The sequence below is a fragment of the Hyperoodon ampullatus genome, assembly GCF_949752795.1.
Source record: "Hyperoodon ampullatus genome assembly, chromosome: 7".
Taxonomy (NCBI): Eukaryota; Metazoa; Chordata; class Mammalia; order Artiodactyla; family Ziphiidae; genus Hyperoodon; species Hyperoodon ampullatus.
The window spans coordinates 90687882-90708674 of record NC_136920.1 but is presented as its reverse complement, the minus strand read 5'-3'; the positions used below and the strand labels follow the sequence as shown (position 1 = coordinate 90708674).

The window sequence follows — 20793 nt, the reverse complement described above, 5'->3', positions numbered from 1 at the left end:
CTTTTTACTAAGATCCTGGCACTGACGAAGCATTCCTGCTCTTCAGTTACACCAGGGCCCCTTGGGGACACGTATGGCGAGAGAGATGCTTATGCTTTCGTTCTCATTTTTCACATTAAGGGAATGGAAACTACCCACAGATAAGTCTCACTCCTTTCTCCGCTTCAGAGGACAATTTGCAAGCCCATTCATAACCCAGTTTTGACTAGAGAGGAACGTGTACACGTGACTAATTATACTTTTATTTCCAGCTTCTTAGAGATTACAGACAATTGTCAAGTGCCTTTAACTGTTCTTAATCAACCAATAAACAGCATTATGATTCTTAATAGTATACACAAAAGCCCTCTTTCACATTTGCCCCATCTATTTTTCTAAATGCTTATCGTGTAGCTTTACTTTCAGCCTCACGTTGTTCTTCCATCTGGATTGTCCTTTTCATAGTTAAACCTCTTACCTTTAAAGAGCCTGATATCTCTGTTTGCTTCTCAGTGACCTCTGCGGTCACATGGCCTCCCCATGGGCTGCTCCACCTCACCTTTCTCTTCCCTCCTTGAGGCCGTCCCTTAGCGCCTCCCAAAATGCCTTCACATGATTCTGGTTTCTTTCTGTTAAATATTCACATTATCATTACTTAGACTAAAGGAATAGAATTGTTTTCAGCTTGGAACAAAATAGGGCTGAAATCAGTTCTCTGAAAGATTGTGGTGTAGTGGAAGAAACATTTCAGTTCCACATGAGGAAAAACTGTTGGGAAGTTTAGAAGGGAAACTTTATACAGAAATTTGATAACCACCTCTCATATTTTATAGAAAAAAACATAAATGCTAGCCGGCCTGCATGGCCTTAAAATCTCTTCCAACCCTGAGTTTCCACGGTCTGGAGGTAAGGGGACAAAAGTGTTAAAGACATTTCACTCCCAGTAATAAGGGAAGTGAATGACATTGAGATTCAAGTTGTTTGTAGTTTGGAATTAGTCTAATATGGATACCTGGCCCAACTGGAGGACAAAAGACAAGCGTTTCATTTGCCTACCAGCTCTGGCATCTCACAATATGGAAACAGCCATGTGCTAGCCGGGCGCTGTCAATGAGGCAGTTCTGTTCATTTCCATTAAAAAGCAATAGCTGTCGTTTAAACTCCTAAATGCCCAAATCTAAAGGATCCACACTTAACGTCTAAGATATGATCATACTGCAACGGAATGATTTAGCAACCTTGCGATACCCAGGAATCTGGTTTGTAATGAAAGCAGTGAAGGGAGGAGCTGGCAGGGCACTGGTGGGGTGGTACAGGGGACACTGCTTATATTCACAAGGCCATGGGGTCCATGCATAGCGAACAGCAACCAGGCTGTCATGACAAGACTTGACATTCAGGGCGAGTGTCTGGGCGGAGAAAGTGTCCATAGGAGCTGGAAGCCACTTGCACTGATGGTCACTGCAACAGGAGATCTAACAGGAGAGTCATAAACAGGAACAGTTAGGACAGTCAGGAGGATATGCCAAGAGGCGGGACTACTCTTCAGACAGACTGAAAGAGGAGAAGCAGCCACTCGCAGCCACAGACACATTTCCTACAGTGACCAGAACAAACCTGAGTCCAGGTTGGGTCTGGCCAGCACAGCCACAGATCCATAATAAAAGTTCATGTGCTAAAATAAATAGCTTAACTCAATAAGTAAAACATTAAATTACTGAGGGAGACAAGGCAGCATAGTCATGAAACATTCAGGGAAGGCTCCCCTGAACAACCTTCCCGTGATCCTCCAGCCAAACAGCAAAGCAGGCAGGAATTTGGGTGAAGTGAGCCACCGCTGTGCTGCTCTCTGGCTCCCAAAGGAGCTGGGGAATGAAGAAGGGGCACAGAGGAACTGGATGGTGAGCTGGTCTCAAGTCAGAAAACAATCCATCTGGTGAAGGGAGCATGAAATACCCAGTTCCCAAGGTTCAGTTCTGTCCTGGTCCCAGCTAAGATTCCAGGTCCAGACGATGGGCAGCCTGCCAGCTGTTGACTAGAGAGGAGAACTCAGAACACAGAGACTCCTTGGAGCTAGGATTCACCTAAAACCCTGCATGCAGAGAAGCTAGGTGGAGTAGGTGCTGAGGAAGCACCTGAGGCAGGTGGATGCTCTGGTTAGGATTCCAGAGGAGGAACAGTCCTAGATAAACTCCTGTGTAATAAAGTTTGTCTTCTACATTCTTTCATCCCCCCTCCAATGCCCTCTTTTCACTCACCGCCCACCACAGCCTAACAACTTCGGGGCTCCCAAAGACATTTAAATGCTCCACCTGGGAATGCCTCCACCACCAACCCCGACCTTAGAAGACTCCTAAATAAGCTGTTTAATCAATAGCCCCAGTTCCACAGTGGAATGATCCTCACCAGGTATTAGAAGCAAGTACAGAGTTCCGTTACAGTAATTCATACTAAGTTGCAAATCACCAAGCTTCAACCTCTTATTAAAGGAGAGACTCAACTCAAAAGAAAATCAGAATTTAGGATAGTGCAACAAAGAAAAGATGTCTGCGGATGAAGGAAACGTTCTGGAGCGAGGGTCCTTTCAATAGGTGCCCACAGATAAAGCCACGGGCCCTTTCCCACGCAAAGATGGCTGCTCTGGGGGGGGGAAACGCAAAAGGAGTATCATTTCAATGTGGGCACGTCTTCCCTTCCTTGGTGGTCTCATCAAAATTGCCTCTAAGTGAATGAATCAGTAGCTGCTTTTTTGTTGCTCTGAGATAAACTCAGCACCTGACCAACCAAAACCTGCCTCGTAGTCATGTTATAATTAGAGGTGGGCCTCGGTGTGGAGGAAATCCCGACTCCCCCCCACAGGATGAACCCCTACTGTTTCTGCAGTTCTCACCTCAAATATCTTGTTGTGCCTCTGCACCTGGACTGGCTGGGAATATGTGAGGTTGAGCAGCCCCATGTCGCCCAGGAGTTCTATCTTCTGAGGCAGTGGTCCTTGAAAGGTCAACTTCTCCCCATAGGCCACGGCACGGGCCCCCAAGTGCAGCCTGTAGGCCACCGTCTGCTTATCTCGAGGGTGTGTGCTACAGGATAAAGAAGAGGTAGAGAACTTTGGGTTTGGGCTCAACAATAATCACATTTTTTAAAAAAGGAAATCTTATACAAAGCACCCTTTAAGAAGGTGAGAATAAAGTTGACTGAATCTAATAGCCAGTGATCTGTGGCGAGTCAGCCTAAGAGAAATGGTGAGTTGTAACCACAGATGGGGCTCTGGGCCTTCTATGGGTCGGAAACCTTGAAATAACCGAGGACTCGGAAGGAAGGAATAAAGGGAGACAGGGAGGGAGGGAGGGCAGGTATTGGAACTAACCTAGGAGAGCTCTCGTAAGACTGCTGCAACCACTGAAAGTCCTGTGTTTCATCTGAATCAGCTGTTCATTACTTGGTCCCCTCTAGGTTTTATTTGTTCATTCAATAAACATTCATTCTTTCAAAACTAAATAAATATCCCTAGGGCTTCCCTGGTGGCGCAGTTGTTGAGAGTCCGCCTGCCGATGCAGGGGACGCGGGTTCGTGCCCCGGTCCGGGAGGATCCCACATGCCACGGAGCGGCTGGGCCCGTGAGCCATGGCCGCTGAGCCTGTGCGTCCGGAGCCTGTGCTCCGCAGGGGGAGAGGCCGCAACAGTGAGAGGCCCGCGTAACGCAAAAAAAAAAAAAATTAAAATAAATAAATAAATAAATAAATAAATAAATAAATATCCCTAGTGGTCCAGTGGTTAAGACTCCACACTCCCAATGCAGGGGGCCCGGGTTCGATCCCTGGTCAGGGAACTAAGATCTCACATACTGCAGCTAAGCCCGCATGCTGCAACTACCGAGCCCACGCGCACTCTAGAGCCTATGCACCACAACCAGAGAAGCCCGCGCGCCGCAACAAAGACCCAGCGCAGCTGAAATAAAGAAAGAAAGAAAGAAAGATTTAGAAAGAAAGAAAGAAATGTTCATTCAGGCTCCTGCTATAATCCAGACACTCTGTGTTGGGCTCCATTTCACACTGAAATCCCCTGGTATCCTACAGCTAGCGGGTGGTAATCATAGGGGCTGTTTACATCGGGGTAGTCATCCAGATAGTCCCCCTCTGAGTCCACAGTAGCATTCCATTTCCTGCTCTCGCTGAAGACAGGCATGGCGATGGGATTTGCTTTGGCCAGTGCCATGTGAGCAGAAGTGACTTACGTTGCTTTGGGTGGAAGCATTTAATTGCCAACGTGAGACCGTAGGTGCATGTGGAAGCACAGATCACCCTGGAGCCTCTGTTGCTCTGGATCTGTGAATGACTATGAGAGCAAAGCCTCTCTGTTGACCTTATTTGGACATGGAGTGTGAACAGGAAATAAGGTTCCGTGGCATCAAGGCACTGGGATGGTGAGGGTTTTTGGTTACTGCAGCACATCCAGTGTGAATGATTGATAAATCATGCTTCTAATGTCCAGTCCTCAGGCCCCCCCACAAGTGAACATCAGAGTGAAGGCCACAGACAAAGAACATATATTATTGTTCAAACAAAGCCCAAGAAGCACCCACCTGCCAAAAGGCGAATTCCTATCACAGAGATCCATAGCTACGGCCATGAAAGTGTTGGGCATCCTTAGGTTAGGGACATAGCCGAAGTCTGCTGTTTGATGCCAGCGGATCTGGGGAAGTCCATCATTCGGGGTTGCACCAGACAAATATGAAGATAACTAGAAAGTAGACATTGTGCATCAGCATTTTATTTCATCAGAAACCTACACTGCAATAAAGCTGGAAAAACATTAAAATTTTTTAAAAAGAAACCTAGAGCCTTTCACAAGACCCTGCTTCTGCTTCACTGACTCCCGTGCTCATCCAACACGTACTTACGGAGCCTCTCACCCTCGTGGCTGAACCTCTCATCCCCCTCGCCGCAATGGAACTCTGCCACCCCTCTCAGCAAGAGGTGGGGTCTATTTCGCCTCTCGCTGAACCTGGGCTAAGCCTGTGATTTTCTCTGACAAACAATGCAGCAGAGGTGATGGTGTGCAGCTTCTGAGGCTTTGCCTCAAGAGCCCTTGCCTTCAGATTTCACTTTCTTGGAACCCTGAAATGGCCATGTAACCAAAGTCCAGCTACCCTGCTGGAGAAATGTGGAGAGAGCAGCCTTGGAAACTGGAAGGTCATGAGGAGAGAGGTGTTAATATCCCAGCCGTCCCAGCTGAGGGGCCAATCATGTGAATTCTAGATCCTTCAGTTCAAACTGCAGCCACATGAGCAAGCCTGGCTGAAGTTACAGAGCAGAGATGAGCCACCCCAGCTGAGCCCTCCCTGCCTGGCCAACCCATGGGATCAGGGGCAAACACAGTGGCTGATGCGGTAAGCCCCGAACTTCTGAGGTAGCTTGTTACAAAGCAGTAGGTCGGCCACTGACAACTCTGTGTACAACACAGGGCAAAGCCCTGTAGGGAAGCAGGGAGGAATCCACCCTTGAGTGCGCGGCACATTGCACCAAGGACCGCAGTTCTTCACACCTTCCGAGAGCCACACCCTCTTGCCATACGGCTCTGTGGTTTCTCCCACTAAGAGAAGGAGTACATTTCCCCACCACTTGATTCTTATTAAAATCTCTTATGCAAATTGTCTTTAACATATGAAATGATAAAAGGCGCTGAAGCTGCACAATGAAATGTCATGAAAACTAGAAAATGGCAATAAAAAGATCCAGTAAGTGACCCTACTACTTCCCACACAACAGCCAGAAGAAGAGTGAATGCGGAGCCATGTTCACCAACCAGCGCCATGAGGAGGATCATGGCAACAAAGTCTAGGGTGAGTTACTAACCTGAAGCGCTGAGGGGAAATGCTACCAAGAGCTGCTCAAGCCTAGGAAGTGGTCTCAAAATGGCAGTTTGCTGAGAATTCCTGCAGTAATTCTCCACTATTTCATCGGCTGCACTACTACACACTGGCCTCATGGGGGCAGCAGCAGACTCCACACTCGCATGAAATTCCTGTTTTTCCTGAGATAAAGCAGGGCACTTGCTCAGTCTCCTGCAGTGATTAGTAGAAATACTAATCACTGCTAAAGAAGGCATATAACAGCCAAAGAATATAAAAGTGGGCACATTTGGAGGACTTGACAATAGCATCTGCAGTGTGTTCCACCGTTCCTCCAAAACCCTTTTTAAAAAGCACACGCCTGGGCTTCCCTCGTGGCGCAGTGGTTGAGAGTCCGCCTGCCGATGCAAGGCACGCGGGTTCGTGCCCCGGTCCGGGAAGATCCCACATGCCGCGGAGCAGCTGGGCCCGTGAGCCATGGCCGCTGAGCCTGCGCGTCCGGAGCCTGCACGTCCGGAGCCTGTGCTCCACAACGGGAGAGGCCACAACAGTGAGAGGCCCGCATACCTCAAAATAAAAGCACACTTCTAGGGACTCCAGTCCCTCAACTCCGGCTCCTTTTCCTCTCTCCCCGGGCCTCCGCTCACCTCTCTACTCAGACACAGGTGTCTAGCCCTGCTCTCTCCACGGAGTTCGTGTCCTGCCTCTAACTGTGCTCTAGTTACTGCCACCACCGTTTCACACTCAGCCCTTCCATCAAGTCAATTCATCTTCCTTTACACACCAACTGTCCCTCCAGATTTTCTGACTTCTCTCATTAATAATATAAACACTGACATTTTCTAGCCTGTGCCAGGCTTTACATGGACTAACTCATTTAATACTTAAAATAACAAAAAGGTTCAATATCTTGTTCGAAATCACATAGCTAAAGAAGTGTCAGAGCTGGGATTCGAATCTCCAGACCATGCTCTGAGCCATTATGTTGCCGAATTTGCTATTTCCCTTTGAAGTTAAACATTTATATTCCCAGTTTTCCACAACCAACCAACCAACATACTGTTGTTGATGATGATAAAGTTGACACCCAAGGCTAAGGGACTTCCACTAAACCGCATGCACAAGTGCAAGGACCAGGTCTCTCTGCTTCATGCTATATTTCTAGTACCTCACACAGTTCGTGGCATGTAATAAGCACTTAAACATATTGTTGGCTTGAATCGGTTGAAGTCACATTCAAATCACCACGTACACAGGCTGAGAGACAAAAAAAATAGTTTCCACCAACAGTAATACAGAACTGGTGACAGGAGTTGCTATTTTGAAAATAATGAGCAGAATATTCTCGTTCAAAGTCAAAACAATTGTTAGAAAGAAGAAAGTGATTGTGAAGTAATTGTAAGTGGAAAGAAGGTCTATAAAAATCTTTATCCAAAAAAAGGTACATGAAATGGGATGAGGTAGAGGAACAGGAGGATGGTGAGAGGAAAGCATCTCGGGGACACTCAGAGGCGGACGCCTCAAAGTAGGTGCGTCCAACTCAAACATTAAAGCCTATTTTGTGTTTATGCTGTGAGGTGGGCCTCGGGTTTTTTTTGGGTTTTTTTTTTGCGGTACGCGGGCCTCTCACTGTTGTGGCCTCCCCCGTTGCAGAGCACAGGCTCCGGACGCACAGGCTCAGCAGCCATGGCTCACAGGCCCAGCTGCTCCGCGGCATGTGGGATCTTCCCGGACCGGGGCACGAACCTGGGCCTTGTTTTTATAACACCTTACTTGTTTAATTCCTATGTTCTAGACAAGTCAGAACTACTACCCTGCTAAGACATCTAGGTCTCGGAGGGGTCACGTGAACAGGTGAGGCAAGGCAATTATGAACTTTGTAAAATATGTTTATTCCTTTTAGACAAGGCTGAGAGCAGAATCTTTCTGACGAGATACCACTAACTGAAAGTATGGCTTCTCTTGATATACTTTTTCATTTGTGTGTCGGGCCATATTTAATGAGTGCCGACCAATTAGGTCATACTGGGGCTATAAATGTGATCCAGGAAAATGTGGTCATGTGCACAACGTACATACAAGTAAAAAGGGGAAGTGAAGGGTACTAAGCAATCACCCATATGGGGAAAGACTCTGGGTAGTCGCAGAAACTTCCTGATATCCAGGCTAACGGATGATAAAAGTTAGGTAGGAAAGTGTGGGAGAGAAAGATTGTTCCAGGCAGAGAGCATGCGCAGTGGGCTGGGAGTGAGTGAAAGAGCGCGGTTCATTCTCAGGGGTGGGAGGGTTTGGCAAGTTCGGGAGGGTGTGGGGAGGTGGACACTGTCACACATGGTTGCTAAGAGTATAAATGCATACAAATTGATATATTTCCACAGAAAAATTTAAGGACATGTTCAAAGCCTTAAAAAGTGTGCAATTTAACCTAGTAATTTCATTTCTGGGAATTTATCTTATGGAAATAATTAAGCATGTGTGCAATGATTTAGCTACAAGGAAAATAAACATGCCACTGCTTATAAAGGCAAAACGTTTAAAGCAATCTAAGCCTATCTATGGAAGACTAGTTAAATTACAATACAACCATATTTCTGAACACCCTCCAATCGTTATAAATTGTGCTGGAGATTAATATTTATTGGCATGAAAAATGTTCACAATATGACCTCAAGAGAAAAAGCAAGATATGATACAATATTATGGTATGGATCCTATTTCAAAAATATATGAGCAGAAAAGGTCTGCTTATTTCTGGGTTGTGGAATTATAAGTGTTTTTAGCTTCTTTTTTTTTGCCTTTCTCTTTAATATTTCTTTAATGAACATGTAATGCTTTTCAATAAGAAGACATATTGGTTACTTATTAACTTTTTTTAAGATGTAATTGTCCCATCAGTAAACTGAGATGAATTAAGTTACGTTCAGTTCTTGACCAGCAGGCAAGCTAGGAGGGCAAAAAAAGGAAGACGGATTCCAGGGAAGAGACCTCAACAGCACCTCCCCACACCAAAGCCCATGAACCCTCTTCCTCTCAGCACATACCTGGACAAATCCAAATGGGAAGAAGCGCTCCGTCTGCCCCTGGGAGCCATCGTGGAAGGTTTGGCGCCAGTCTTCAATGAGGGCAGGGAATGTACAATTGTACAGGTCCCTGTTAAAGTTTGCATTGGACTCCCCTAAAAACAGTCCAAACTGTGAGAAGAGTTTGGGGTAGATGCAAAGGCAGCCACACACTGCTCCCCAACCTCTATGCATGCCTTTAGGTAGCGGGCCTTCCTGAGGTCTCCCTGGACTGGCCTTGTGCTTGCTCTGGCCAATGGGGCATCAGCAAACACGATGCAAGCAGAGGCTTGAAAAGCAATTCAGCTCTGTGGTTTGTTCTCTCCTGATACACTCGGAACCCTGACACTGCCATGTAAATGATAAATTAAGTCTGAACTAGCTTGCTGAGGGATGAGAGGCCACGTGAGAACCGGGAGGCCCCGGCAGACAGACAGCCCCAGTCAAAAGACATGAGGGAGAGGCCAGGCTAGGTCATCCAGCCACCAGACAACCTGCCAGGTGGCCAAAGGCACATAAGAGATCCCAGCAGAAATTAGCCAAAGCAGCTCAGACAGAAAAACTACCCTGCTAAGCCAGAGAATAGTGAGCTCACTAACATTATTACTGCTGGAAGCCACTAAGTTCTGGGGTGGTTTCTTATGCAGCAACAGCTAACTGATACAATGGAAAACCAGCAAACTGAACACTCACCCTGGTACCATATCACCCCTTTCAGAGTCATATTACGGAGCGGATGGATCATGGCATTCCAGAGAACAGAGTAGTCACTGGGACCAGTTTCAAGATCAGATGGCATGAACCTGAAATCAGTAAGACGCACAAGTGTCAAGAGAGAGCCGATGACTGATCACATGATGATCCCGGAGCTGGGCATCTATCCAGCTTCACTAGGGGCAAACTCCTGATGAAAGCAACACAGAGCTCAATTCAACCACTCTGTTCCCATGAAAGCATGAGGACAGTCTCCAAACTTCACTCCAGGTTCTTCCCAGAATAACTGTCATCAGTCAGCTTTCTGTGAGTTCAGACGGGGCCATCCCGGTTTCCATCTAGTGATTAAGACCAGGGAGGAGGAGCGTTTCAATGAGTCTATCGCACAGGCAATAAGTCTATTTAACTAGTACTCAATGGGTGGACACTTGAGATTGCGTTAAGCTCTTTGCTTTTATAAGCAATGCCATGATTATCTTCCTTAGAGCTAAATCATTGCATACAGTCTTAATTATTTCCTTAAGATAAATTCCCAGAAATGAGATTGCCAGGTCAAAAGGCACATTTTCTTAAGACTTTGAACATGTCCCTAAATTGTCTCTGTGCAATACTTGTATGAATTTACACTTGCAGCAGCTGCATATGAGCATGGCCACTTCCCCTTGCTATTGTCCCTGCCATGTCCCCAGAGATCTGGGAAGCGTGGCTTTAGATTCCTCCAGCTCTACCGAAGGCAAGTCTTTCTGTTCCAAAACTGGAAAACTTCACTTCCCAACAGGCAGGCCTTTACCCAAGATATACCAACAGCTCAAGTCCATGCTCTTCCCAGAACTGATGAGACAAGGTCGGTGAAAGCAGTTCACATATTGTTCATCTCTGTTTTAACATTAGTGTCAAGATGTTATTAACCAGCCTTTTCTCTCCCTTCCCCCACCTCCAAATATTCTTTGTGATCCAGCCCTTCCTGAGCGTGCTTTCACCATCAGTCTTCTAATACACTTCTCTGATTACATGGGTACTTGTTCTTCCAAACTGTTAGACTGTGTTTATTCTCACAGGCAACACAGCACAGTGGTTAAGAGCACAGACACTGACACCAGACTTTATCATTTCCTAGTCGTGTCCACAAGCAAGTCACTAAACCTCTCTCAGACTTAGTACCTTTTTCCATCATATGTTAATAGTATCCACTTCAAGAGAGTGTTGTATTGAGTGAGTTAATATATATAAAGTGCTTACAGCAGTATCCAGAATTTAGAAAGCTTCCATTAAGTATTAGCTATCACTGTTATTAAGGAAAAGGGTCATAATTCCTTCCTGACATATTCTCAGATGATTGTGGTGCTGATGACAGTGAAAATAATACTTGAATAAGTTACAAACATTTAATACATATTTATACATTCAACACATTCTTAACTCCCCAAAGGAGACCATGATCTTTCTCTCTACAAAATTTCCTGGCTGGCTTTCTCCCAGACCAGAGGACGCTTTCTTACCCTTGCCTCGGGACCCCACAGGCTTTCAGCGACCTTCCAGATGACCAGGCTTCAATGGGCGTCCCGGCCCACGAGGAGGAGAGCAGCCCCACGGGATACCGCAGAGTGTCATGCAGGTAACGCCCAAAGAGCCAGCACACTGCTGACATGTACGTGAAGTTGCCATGGCCCAAGTTTTCTGTTCGGAGAAACAGTTAAACAGTCATGGAAAAAGTAGATGGATAGGGACTGCAGCTCCTAGGTGGGTCCAGGTGAGAAGAATGGGTGTGGGTCAGGCCTTGCATTTCTTTCTGAGACTCTCCAAGAGTAGGATAAGATTGAGAGGCAGCTGTCTCGCTAGCAGAAAGCCAAAGGCTCTCTGGCCAGGCAAGCAGGCATCCCACTGCTTCCCCACCGTGTGCAGGGCCCTGAGAATCTAGGAAGATTAATACTCCTCTGCAATCGGTGAGGGGCAGAAAGGCCGCTGGCCCCCATTCCACCCTCACCTACGTGTTCCTCTTTCCCAGCATCCATCCCCACTTAGCTCTGTGGAAGGGAACAAGCAAGCATGGGGCAATGTCAAGAAGAAAGGTATATTTTTTCTGGGTAGTTTTATACCCAATTTTATAGCTATGGTAATGAAAACAAGAACAAACAAGTGATGGGGAGTTTGGCCAAAAGGGAAAGTAACAGAAACCAAAACCAGTGTTTAAATGTTCAGCATCGGGACTTCCCCGGTAGTCCAGTGGTAAAGAATCCGCCTTCCAATGCAGGGGACAGAGGTTTGATCCCTGGTCAGGGAACTAAGATCCCACATGCAGCGGGGCAACTAAGCCCACGTGCCACAACTACTGAGCTCGTGTGCCTCAACTAGAGAGGCTGTGTGCCGCAGACTACAGAGCCCACGTGCCCTGGAGCCTGCGCGCCACAACTAGAGAGAGAAAACCCACACGCCACAACCAGTGAGAAGCCCACATGCCACAATGAAAGATCCCGCATGCCACAACTAAGACCCAACAAATAAATAAGTAAATCTTTTTAAAATAAATAAATGTTCAGCATCATCTAGCTCATTCGTCCATAGAGCCCTGTAACCAAGACAGACCAGAAGAGGCAATTTCCATGTTAGAAGAAGGCTGGTGAAGAGGGGAACGTGAACACACGCAGCTGATGGGATCAGTCCAATCCAACAGCTGTTAAAGAACCACTTTGTGTAAATCACTGGCCTGGCACGTGAAAGATCAAAACTCAATACAGTTCGGCTCTCAAAATGTGGATAGCGTAACAGTAGGAATTGAAATCAGTTTCAAATCAGTTAAAATGGATTGAGCACCCGCCAGGTGACAGGCGCTTCTAGATGATAGGGGTACTGTAATTAAAGGGACATGGAGAGACATGGAACCTCTCCTCAGAGGTCTTATATTCTACAGAATAAGACAAATATTCAGCTGAGTACAAAAGATGGCAAAATATGGTTTAGTGCTTTAAGAGGTATAAACAAGTGTTAAGGGGTTTTAACAGCAAGAGAAAGAATATGAAATGAAAGGCAGACCATTAAATGCCAGGTGAGGGCGGACCTCCTTCCCTGTTCTCCGGGCATACTCTGTGCCTGGTGTTTCCCTCACCCCACTAAACCATCAGGACTTCTATATTCTCCATGTCTGGCACCCAGTGCAGAGTCAGTGAATGTTTGTTGGCTGGTGTTGGGTAGCTGTGGGCAGCTGGAATAAAGGTGACTCACTGATGGGCAGGTAGAGGGAAGACGTAGTTAAGCAGGAAGGGGAGGGAGGTCGGGCAGCCTTGAAAGACAGGAGTCCAGGAAGTAGAGCTAGCATTCTAGGCAGAAGAAACAGTATGTACAAAGGCACGTAAAACTGGACAGGTTTTGTTTTGTTTTGTTTTGTTTTTATGGGTTAGGGTAAGGGTTAGGGTTAGAGTATGGGTTAGGGTATGGGTTAGTGTTAGGGTACGGGTTAGGGTATGGGTTAGTGTTAGGGTACAGGTTAGGATAAGGGTACAGGTTGGGGTACAGTTTGCCTCCTCTCTACAGTTAGCTTGGTCCAGATAGGGCCAAGCTAATCACAGGAGTCTTTAAAATCAGAGACCCTTCCCAGCTGCAATCAGAGATATGAGGGCAGTAGAAGAGGCTGCACAGACTGGAAATGTGAGAGGGGCTTGACCTACTAGGCTCTTCCCCACACACCTGCATGGCCTCACCTCTGTCAGGTTATTACAGAAATGCTGCCTTTCTCAGCTGGGACCTCCGTGGCCACTCTAAGTGGGAAACCACCACCCCATCCCAGCCCCAGCAGTACTGGCCCCCTTCCCTGATGTATTTTATGTACTTATTTCTGTCTCAGCAAGCACCACCATCTAACCTATCCCTTGATGCTCAAAAATTTGAGTCTCTGAGTTCAGAGAGTGAAATGGAGCCGACAGCAAGGTATAATACCTTATCCAAATCTAATTGATTCCTGAGTTTTGGATGACATGCATTAAGAGTTCACAGACCAAAGGATTCATTAAAAATCTACCCAAATCTATTCAGTTTCTGAGTTCTTAAAGGGAAAGTTCTGACAGTGTGATACTGAATAGTATCAATACTTTGTATAGAATTTACAAATTTTATTATTCATTTTTTGTATTCCCTCGCTAGACTGTAAGCTCCATCCAGGAGACCAGGCGTGCCTGCCTGCTTTATTCTCTGCTATACCCCCAGCATTCAGAATAGCGCCTAGCTCATAGTGGGCATCCAAACATTGGCTGAATGAATTAATACTTGAAAATGTGGGAGCAATTGAGGTTACCAAGGTAAAGCATGTACAGGTGAAAGAGAAAACAGACCAGAAAGAGGACAAGGGACCACGTCTGGAGGAAGGGACTGAAGAAAGCAAAGAAACAGGCAGGGAGAGGACAGAGAGGGAGAAGGAAGGAAAGGAAGCGCCAAGCAAGCTCAGAGGGAGGCGCAGCTTCCAAAAGCAGCAGTCAGCAAGGCCGATGCTAAGGGGTGTCCAGAGTGCACTGTAGAAGAACAGCCGTAACCTTGGGGGAAGCGGTTGTTGACCTGGACGCAGAAGCCAGATTATAAAGGGTTAAAGAGTGAACACGTTGGAAGGCAATGAAAAGAATGAAAAGGTGATCTAAAAAGGTTTAACAGAGCAAAGGAGAGAGGTGAAGTACCAGGAGAAGGGGGTGTGTTACGCTTTGTTTCGCTTGGTTTTGTTAGAATAAAAGAAAAGCAGAGCTCTGAGGGCGGGGACTGTGTCTGCCCCTTTCACAGCTGCACCCTTGGGGCCTAGATCAGAGCCTGACGCAGAGCAGCCTGAACTAAAGATTTCGTGCAGACTGGACAGTGGGGTAAAAGGACAGAGCCTGAGGGATAAGAGAAGGCCCTGGAGAAGGTAAGAGCCCGCATCAGAGGCAGGCCTGAAAGGAAAGAGTCAGCTGTGTTCAGACACAGAAACAAAGCAAGAAAGAGAAGAGGAGAAGAGAGCGTCAGGCACTGAAGAGATGCTGGCGGAGCTTGTGCTGAGTGGCCTCAATGGGACCGACGAAGATGGAGGAAGAGCCATCTCCTCAGAGCAAGGGGGCAAGATTCACTGTGGAGTCTTGGGAAGAAATGTATGAAACAGGTACCATCAGGAATGGGGGAGGTGTCAGTAAGAAATGAATAAAAGGATGAAAGAGATCAGAACCAAATTCACGATCACAGATTGCAAGCAGGGCACCAGCCCCTCACAGAAGAGATGGCACATGTTCCGGCAATCACTTACCCAAGGTGGGCTTGGACCACTGCAAATCAACCTTGGCAAGGTCCTCCAGCTCCTGCTGAGCCCGGTTGAGAGACACGGAGAGGATGTGGACAGACTGATAGGCAGCTGTGTTCGACAGCTCGTTTGTGGCATTAAATATCTGGAAAAGAAGCAAGAACGTCATTTCTCACACCAACCTAGTGGATGGTCAGTGATGCTACTGCCTGCTGGTAAACACCGCCAAGCCTCCGAGCTCCTTCTGAGCCTTCAGGAGACCAAAACCAAATGAATAATCAAAACCAACGATGGGCTGGTCCGGATCGCCTTGATCCACAGAGACCATGATAAATCATGTCCCCAGAGAAGGTGGGAACACAATGAAATCTGAGATCTCAAGGACAAGTCTGTGTTAGATGAGAAGAGCTGTGGATGGGTTTAGGCTAAAGAAGGCCGATATCTTGAAACGAAAATACTTCTATTCAGAAAAAGTAGCTGTTAACATAAAGCCATAGCATTAACTTTTTTTTCTTAAATGGAGCCAGAAAGGCCGTGGGGAGGTAAGTTTATGTAATCCATAGCCCACTCGAGATGTATATTCAAAAGAAACACACCCGAGAAACGATTTTTGAACTCCTGAAACATCCTGAAATCAGCCTCAAGATGCTTATCTTCTCATCTCAGTCCTGGAAAATCACCCAAGAAAAGCACGGGAGGCCTGGCAGAGTGAAAGGGGGTGTTCAGAGTGATTGCTGACAACAGTCCCAGGAAACCAGACAAAGAAAAGGGTCCGTCCAAAGACACAGCACTTTTTTCCAAAGCACTTTATGAAACCTCACCAGTTGCCAAGAGAGTGACAGGACTGGCTTAGGGTTCCTCTGGACACGAATGTGTGCTACACCGACTGGTTTCATTGTTAGTCCTATGAAGCACCATTCCTCTCTGGGCTTACATGTAAGTGCTATCTCCTTCAATCCTGATTTTTCAGTAGTTATGTTTCTCTTTATTTTAAAAAGAATGTATCATAAATATATTGTTTTGCTTTTTAATTAGTGTTTGTTTTTTCTGGTCTTCTCTCCATCCCCCTGGACAGTCTGGTCTTTCCAAAACAAAGGCCTAACAGGAGCCTCCAGAAGGCCAGTTATCACTGGCCTCCGGGAACAAGAGCTCCAGCTGAGACAGGACTGCCACAGCCAGAGGCACAGGAGGCTGGGCCGCTTTCCACTGGCTGCTGGCCACAGAGTGTGCAGCTGGCTTTCCCTCCCACCTGCCACAGAGAATACAGCTGGCCTCGCTGCTGCAGCGTAGGAGCAGCCAGAGTGCCTCCATAGAGCATTTCATTGAAATGCACTGCCCCTTGAATCGCCTTTTGACTTGCCGCTGAGCCTGCTGTGGCCAATAAGATGGCCAGATGCAAAAGAAATGGCTCTTTTGGTCCCACTGGGAGCCGCAGCCTGAAATGCTCCCTGGGTAATGGCAGCTCTAGGCTGTCAGGGTTACTGGTCTTCCACACATGGTCTCAGGAAAATTCCATAGGAAATCCAGACCTGCTTGTTCAGGATCTTCCCTGGCAAGTTTCATATAAAATAAACATTAAAGACTAAGAAGAGACTAATGCACTCACAGTATATTTTGGCAGGGAAGTTATTTTTCAGCAGCAAGTACCTGTAAAAAGTCGCCTCCCTTGAAATTCAGTTCTGCACCAAGCACTAAGGATCGTATGTTGCTTCCATGGAAACGGGATGAAACTGCTTCTCTCCACCCACACCAGCTTCTGCACCGACTGGGAACTCCAGTGCCTCCTCGCAATGAGACGCTAGTTTGGGGGGGCGGGGGGCAGCGCAGGGAACATGAGTCTTGTCTTTTCGACCCGCTGCTAACACTGTAGAGTACTGCAAGGCCAACAGAACTGGGGGGAGCGGGGCGGGGGGGTGGTTGGCATCCTCCTCTATCGTTACCAGCACACAGAACTGGATCCAAAGCATTGGCTGGAAAACTTCCATTTTCAAACTCACATTTGTGTATTATTTCAAGCCAAAGCTCGAAAGCCACAGAAAGTGTTAGCAAAAATGGGGGTGGGGGGAAATTCTTGCTGCATCTGATGACAATTACTTCTGAAATTGGTACCCTGTCCCAATATCACCAAGCCTTTTTGATGGAAGGATTTCCTTGGGGATATTGGCAGCAAACTTAGGAATAAAGAGGTTTCAGGAAGATTTTCATTTAAATGACACTTGGTTTCCCTGCTGATGAGAGGAGAAGCCTTACTCCATCTGCTGAGATCAAATTTCATCTCATCAAACACCTCAGTGTAATTATTTTTCTACCAAGTATTGAAATGAGGATGTAAATGAATACCAAGGTATTTGAAGTCATTAAGCCTGCAGCGACTGGGAGAGCCCTACCACCTCTCTGGGGACCCGCAGTTCACCATCAAAGCAGCTGCTCACTGGTGTTCATTTTGTAACCTTTATACTACATTCTTGAATTAATGAAGAAACGACAAGAATCTATTTCCTCAGAGAATCTTGGCATGAGGTCTGCACAGGGGAGCAAGGCATGTGTGTGAATGTGTGTGTGTATGTGCACCAAGTGCATGCACTGAAGGACACAGGGAAACTTTAAAGAATTTGGATCCTGTATGTTACTTTACCTTCTACCACAGTACAATATAGCAGATTTAGTTGAGAAAATAACTACAAATAAGCCAGTCATCACAACTCCTATGAATCTGGTATTGTAATGTGGCACCAGCCCTTCTCTTCTGGATTTTAATTCCCCTATTTGTAAAGCAGGAATGTGGGGATTGCTGAGATATTGAAAAATGGGCTTTCTATCTAATGTTGGCCATCTTCTTCCAAGCTAACTAGAAATATCCCAGTCTTAAGACATAGCCTGACTTAGGAGGTGACAGATGAACATTTAGACTTTCCTCCATTTATAAACATCTCACTCAGTGTTATAAATAACACTTGATTTTAAAATTCCACTTTACCCTAACAACAAGATGGGCACACAATCTGCCATTTCCCTCATTTGACTGTGAAGAGTGGTTGGTTATAGTGGAAATCTTATCTCCTCAGAAAAGTCACAAGGAGGGAGAGAAGGAGAAAGAGACTCTATGTGTGTACACGCGCATGTGTGCTGGGAGTCTTCAGGGGGAAAGGAGCAAGTAGAATCAAGGAGGAGTCATGTGAAGCATCCTTTTGATGAAAAACAAAGTTCTACCGAGTGTTTAGAGACTAGAAAACTTGGCTTTCGGTACTGTCAGCACCTAAAATTCAGTCTTGCAGACTAAGTGCGTGATTTAAAACAAACAAATAAAAAAATTAGCACTTGTCTTTTTCAGATGGAATCTTTTTTCTATTTCCCTGTATCTCAGAGCTTGTAGCCCTAGTTTAATGCAGAATATGCTTAAGAGTAAATTCCAGGCAGAAAGAATGTGTTCTGTCTTAACAATCAAAATCTGATTAAGCTTGACAGAAAATGGGATGAGATCCCCTGGCACAGACTGCGGCTGAAAACCTGACTGTACAGATACAAATAGATCTGGTCCATGCCTTTCTGTGCAAACAGAGAACTGTAATTAAAGCATTAAGGAAAATACTGTTTTCCTTAATGAGTTAACAGCAATCCCACTTCTATATAAAACCATGCTTTCTATCAAGAGATAAAACTTCAATTTTGCTTCTATTCACTTATGTTAAAAGGGAGCCCAGTTAAAGTCCAGTTTAATAAACATTTAAATTCAAAAGGTTTCTGTATACTTAAGTAGGACAGGAAGAAAGACTAAGTAAAATATTGGTTAGGAAGACATAAATGCAAGAATTTAGATTTTTAAATTAGAAAACTAATAATGAAAGGAAGTAGATATGTCCAGAGTAGAATCTTTTTAGGAGCATTATTTATTAATTGGTTAAAAAAAAGGAAAAAAAAAAAGGAAGAACGCATAAGGGGTAGAAGCTATAGAAGCAAAACAAGAAATCATAAGTATGTGCAAGGACTCAATTTTATAAATTTTTTAAAAAAGATTAATTGAGATCATGGTCCAGCTGTAGAGATTTTTAAATCTCAAATTTAAATATATCTCAAAGATGGAGAAGTAGATAATGGAAAAAAGGCAAGGAAATAAAAATCAACTTGAGGAGGAATTGAGTTTTAGAGAAAGAGCTAGGGAAGATCATAATCTTTTCAAGACCTTAACCTATTAAAGGAAACAAATGAAAGTACACATCAAAGTATATAAATGTATTAGTTCTGATGAATAATGCAAATTAAATCATTTATTCCTAAGATTCTTATTTATATAATGTGCCTCTTTACTGTAAACTGAGCCTTTGATAGATATTTAAGATATCAGGTGAATATCAATTTCTTGATTTTTTAACTTGCTCTTAAAAATTCTAGTTATTTCATGCTCATTATAGAAAAATCAAAAAATACAGACAAGCAAAGAAAACTAATCCCAATTTCAAATGTGCCAAAGAATTTAACTCACACTAACTTCTCTGGATGTCTGATACTGAGTAAAAAATATTTACTCATTTTTCAGCAATATTTTAAGCTGATAATCTTTAAATATGTCTATGAACTTGCTACTGTCCAGCCCTGATCCTAATATAAATGAAACAGCAATGGTCTTGCTTACTTTTATTTTTAAATCAGATAGCTTCCACTAAACAAACAAAGCAATGACAATTCTGAGGCCCAAAAGCAATAACCCCATCACACGGTACCTAGAAATCCACTCTATTTATTCTAGACTGTTTTTGTGTTCAATTAGAAAGTGGAGTTTTTGTAAAAAGAAATCTCAGTGCTAAAGACATTTAGCATCAAGGCTTTTGTGCTACCACCGTTGTCTTGCTAGGATACCAATTAACAATTAAGAAACTTTCTCCCTTGATAACTCTTTCAATGTCCATTTTATCCAGCTTTACTTAAGAGACCTCACTCATCGTGTGTCAGAGGGGCCCTATCCTCTAAAGCAATGGGGACAGGAACACTTCAAGATGAGTTTCATCACTGACAGCGTACTGGCAGGTCGGCATCCCCGTGTTCTGTCCCGCTTGATTCTCTGGGTACTGTATATGCCCCATCCCCTACCTGGGAGCTCATGTAGTGCTCTTCCTCCCGACATTCTATCAGGGTAAACAAGAGCCCAGTGAAGTCTCTCTATAGCTGCAATAAGGGAGAAAAAATGCTAGTTCTCAAAATTTAAGAACAATTAATCTTCAAAGGCCATGACTGAAACAGAGAAAAAAACTGACACTAACAAAAGAAATCCTAGGCTATGAAAAAGTTGAGCGAAAAGAGTCATCAATGGCTCTTATTTCTGTGTAAAAAAATATATATATATTAATTTGATATATGAATATATATATCAGTTTGACACATGACCCCTAACTGAAGTATCAAGGTGTCTGCATGCGGCTTACCTTGGGATGGTTCAACAATAACAACAACAAACAGATAAATCAAATATGGCAAAATACTTACAACTGTCAATCTAGGTGATGGATATATAGGTCTTTATAAGTCTCTTAACTTTTGTGTGTGTTTGATGTTTTACAATAAAAAGCTTTTAAAATAATGACATCTTATATTTAATGACATCACTTTTCAATTTATAAGGGCCTTTTAGAGACAAACAAAATAGTTTTATCTTCATAATGGCTCTGTTAGTTAGGTCAGATATAGTTGTAGTATAGTCATTAAAACTAAGCCTCAGAGATTTAACAAAATTCAACAAACTTTCATGATAAAAACTCTAAGACAAGTAGGAATAGAGGGAAATTTTCTCAATATGATAAAAGGCGTTTATGAAAAACCCACAGGTCACATCATAGAAAGACTGAAAGCTTTCTCCCTAAGACCAAAACAAGACAAGGATGTCTGTTTTCACCACTGCTATTCAACATTGTACTGGAAGTTCTAGCCAGAGCTGTTACACAAGATAAAAGAAA

At 44.7% G+C, this 20793-nt stretch overlaps 1 protein-coding gene across 1 annotated transcript in view; it reads right to left on the bottom strand.

The window, feature by feature from the left end:
* Positions 1-1178: 1178 nt before the first annotated feature.
* The window catches only part of SIAE (sialic acid acetylesterase), a gene marked incomplete at both ends in the record, with an annotated part of 34307 nt that continues 14692 nt past the window's right edge, over positions 1179-20793 (bottom strand). The window contains 7 exons of the mRNA XM_079707840.1: positions 1179-1454; positions 2870-3059; positions 4562-4719; positions 8872-9005; positions 9583-9692; positions 11103-11280; positions 14855-14993. Coding sequence (XP_079563966.1) covers positions 1179-1454; positions 2870-3059; positions 4562-4719; positions 8872-9005; positions 9583-9692; positions 11103-11280; positions 14855-14993 — 1185 coding nt within the window. The remainder of the gene's footprint in view (positions 1455-2869; positions 3060-4561; positions 4720-8871; positions 9006-9582; positions 9693-11102; positions 11281-14854; positions 14994-20793) is intronic.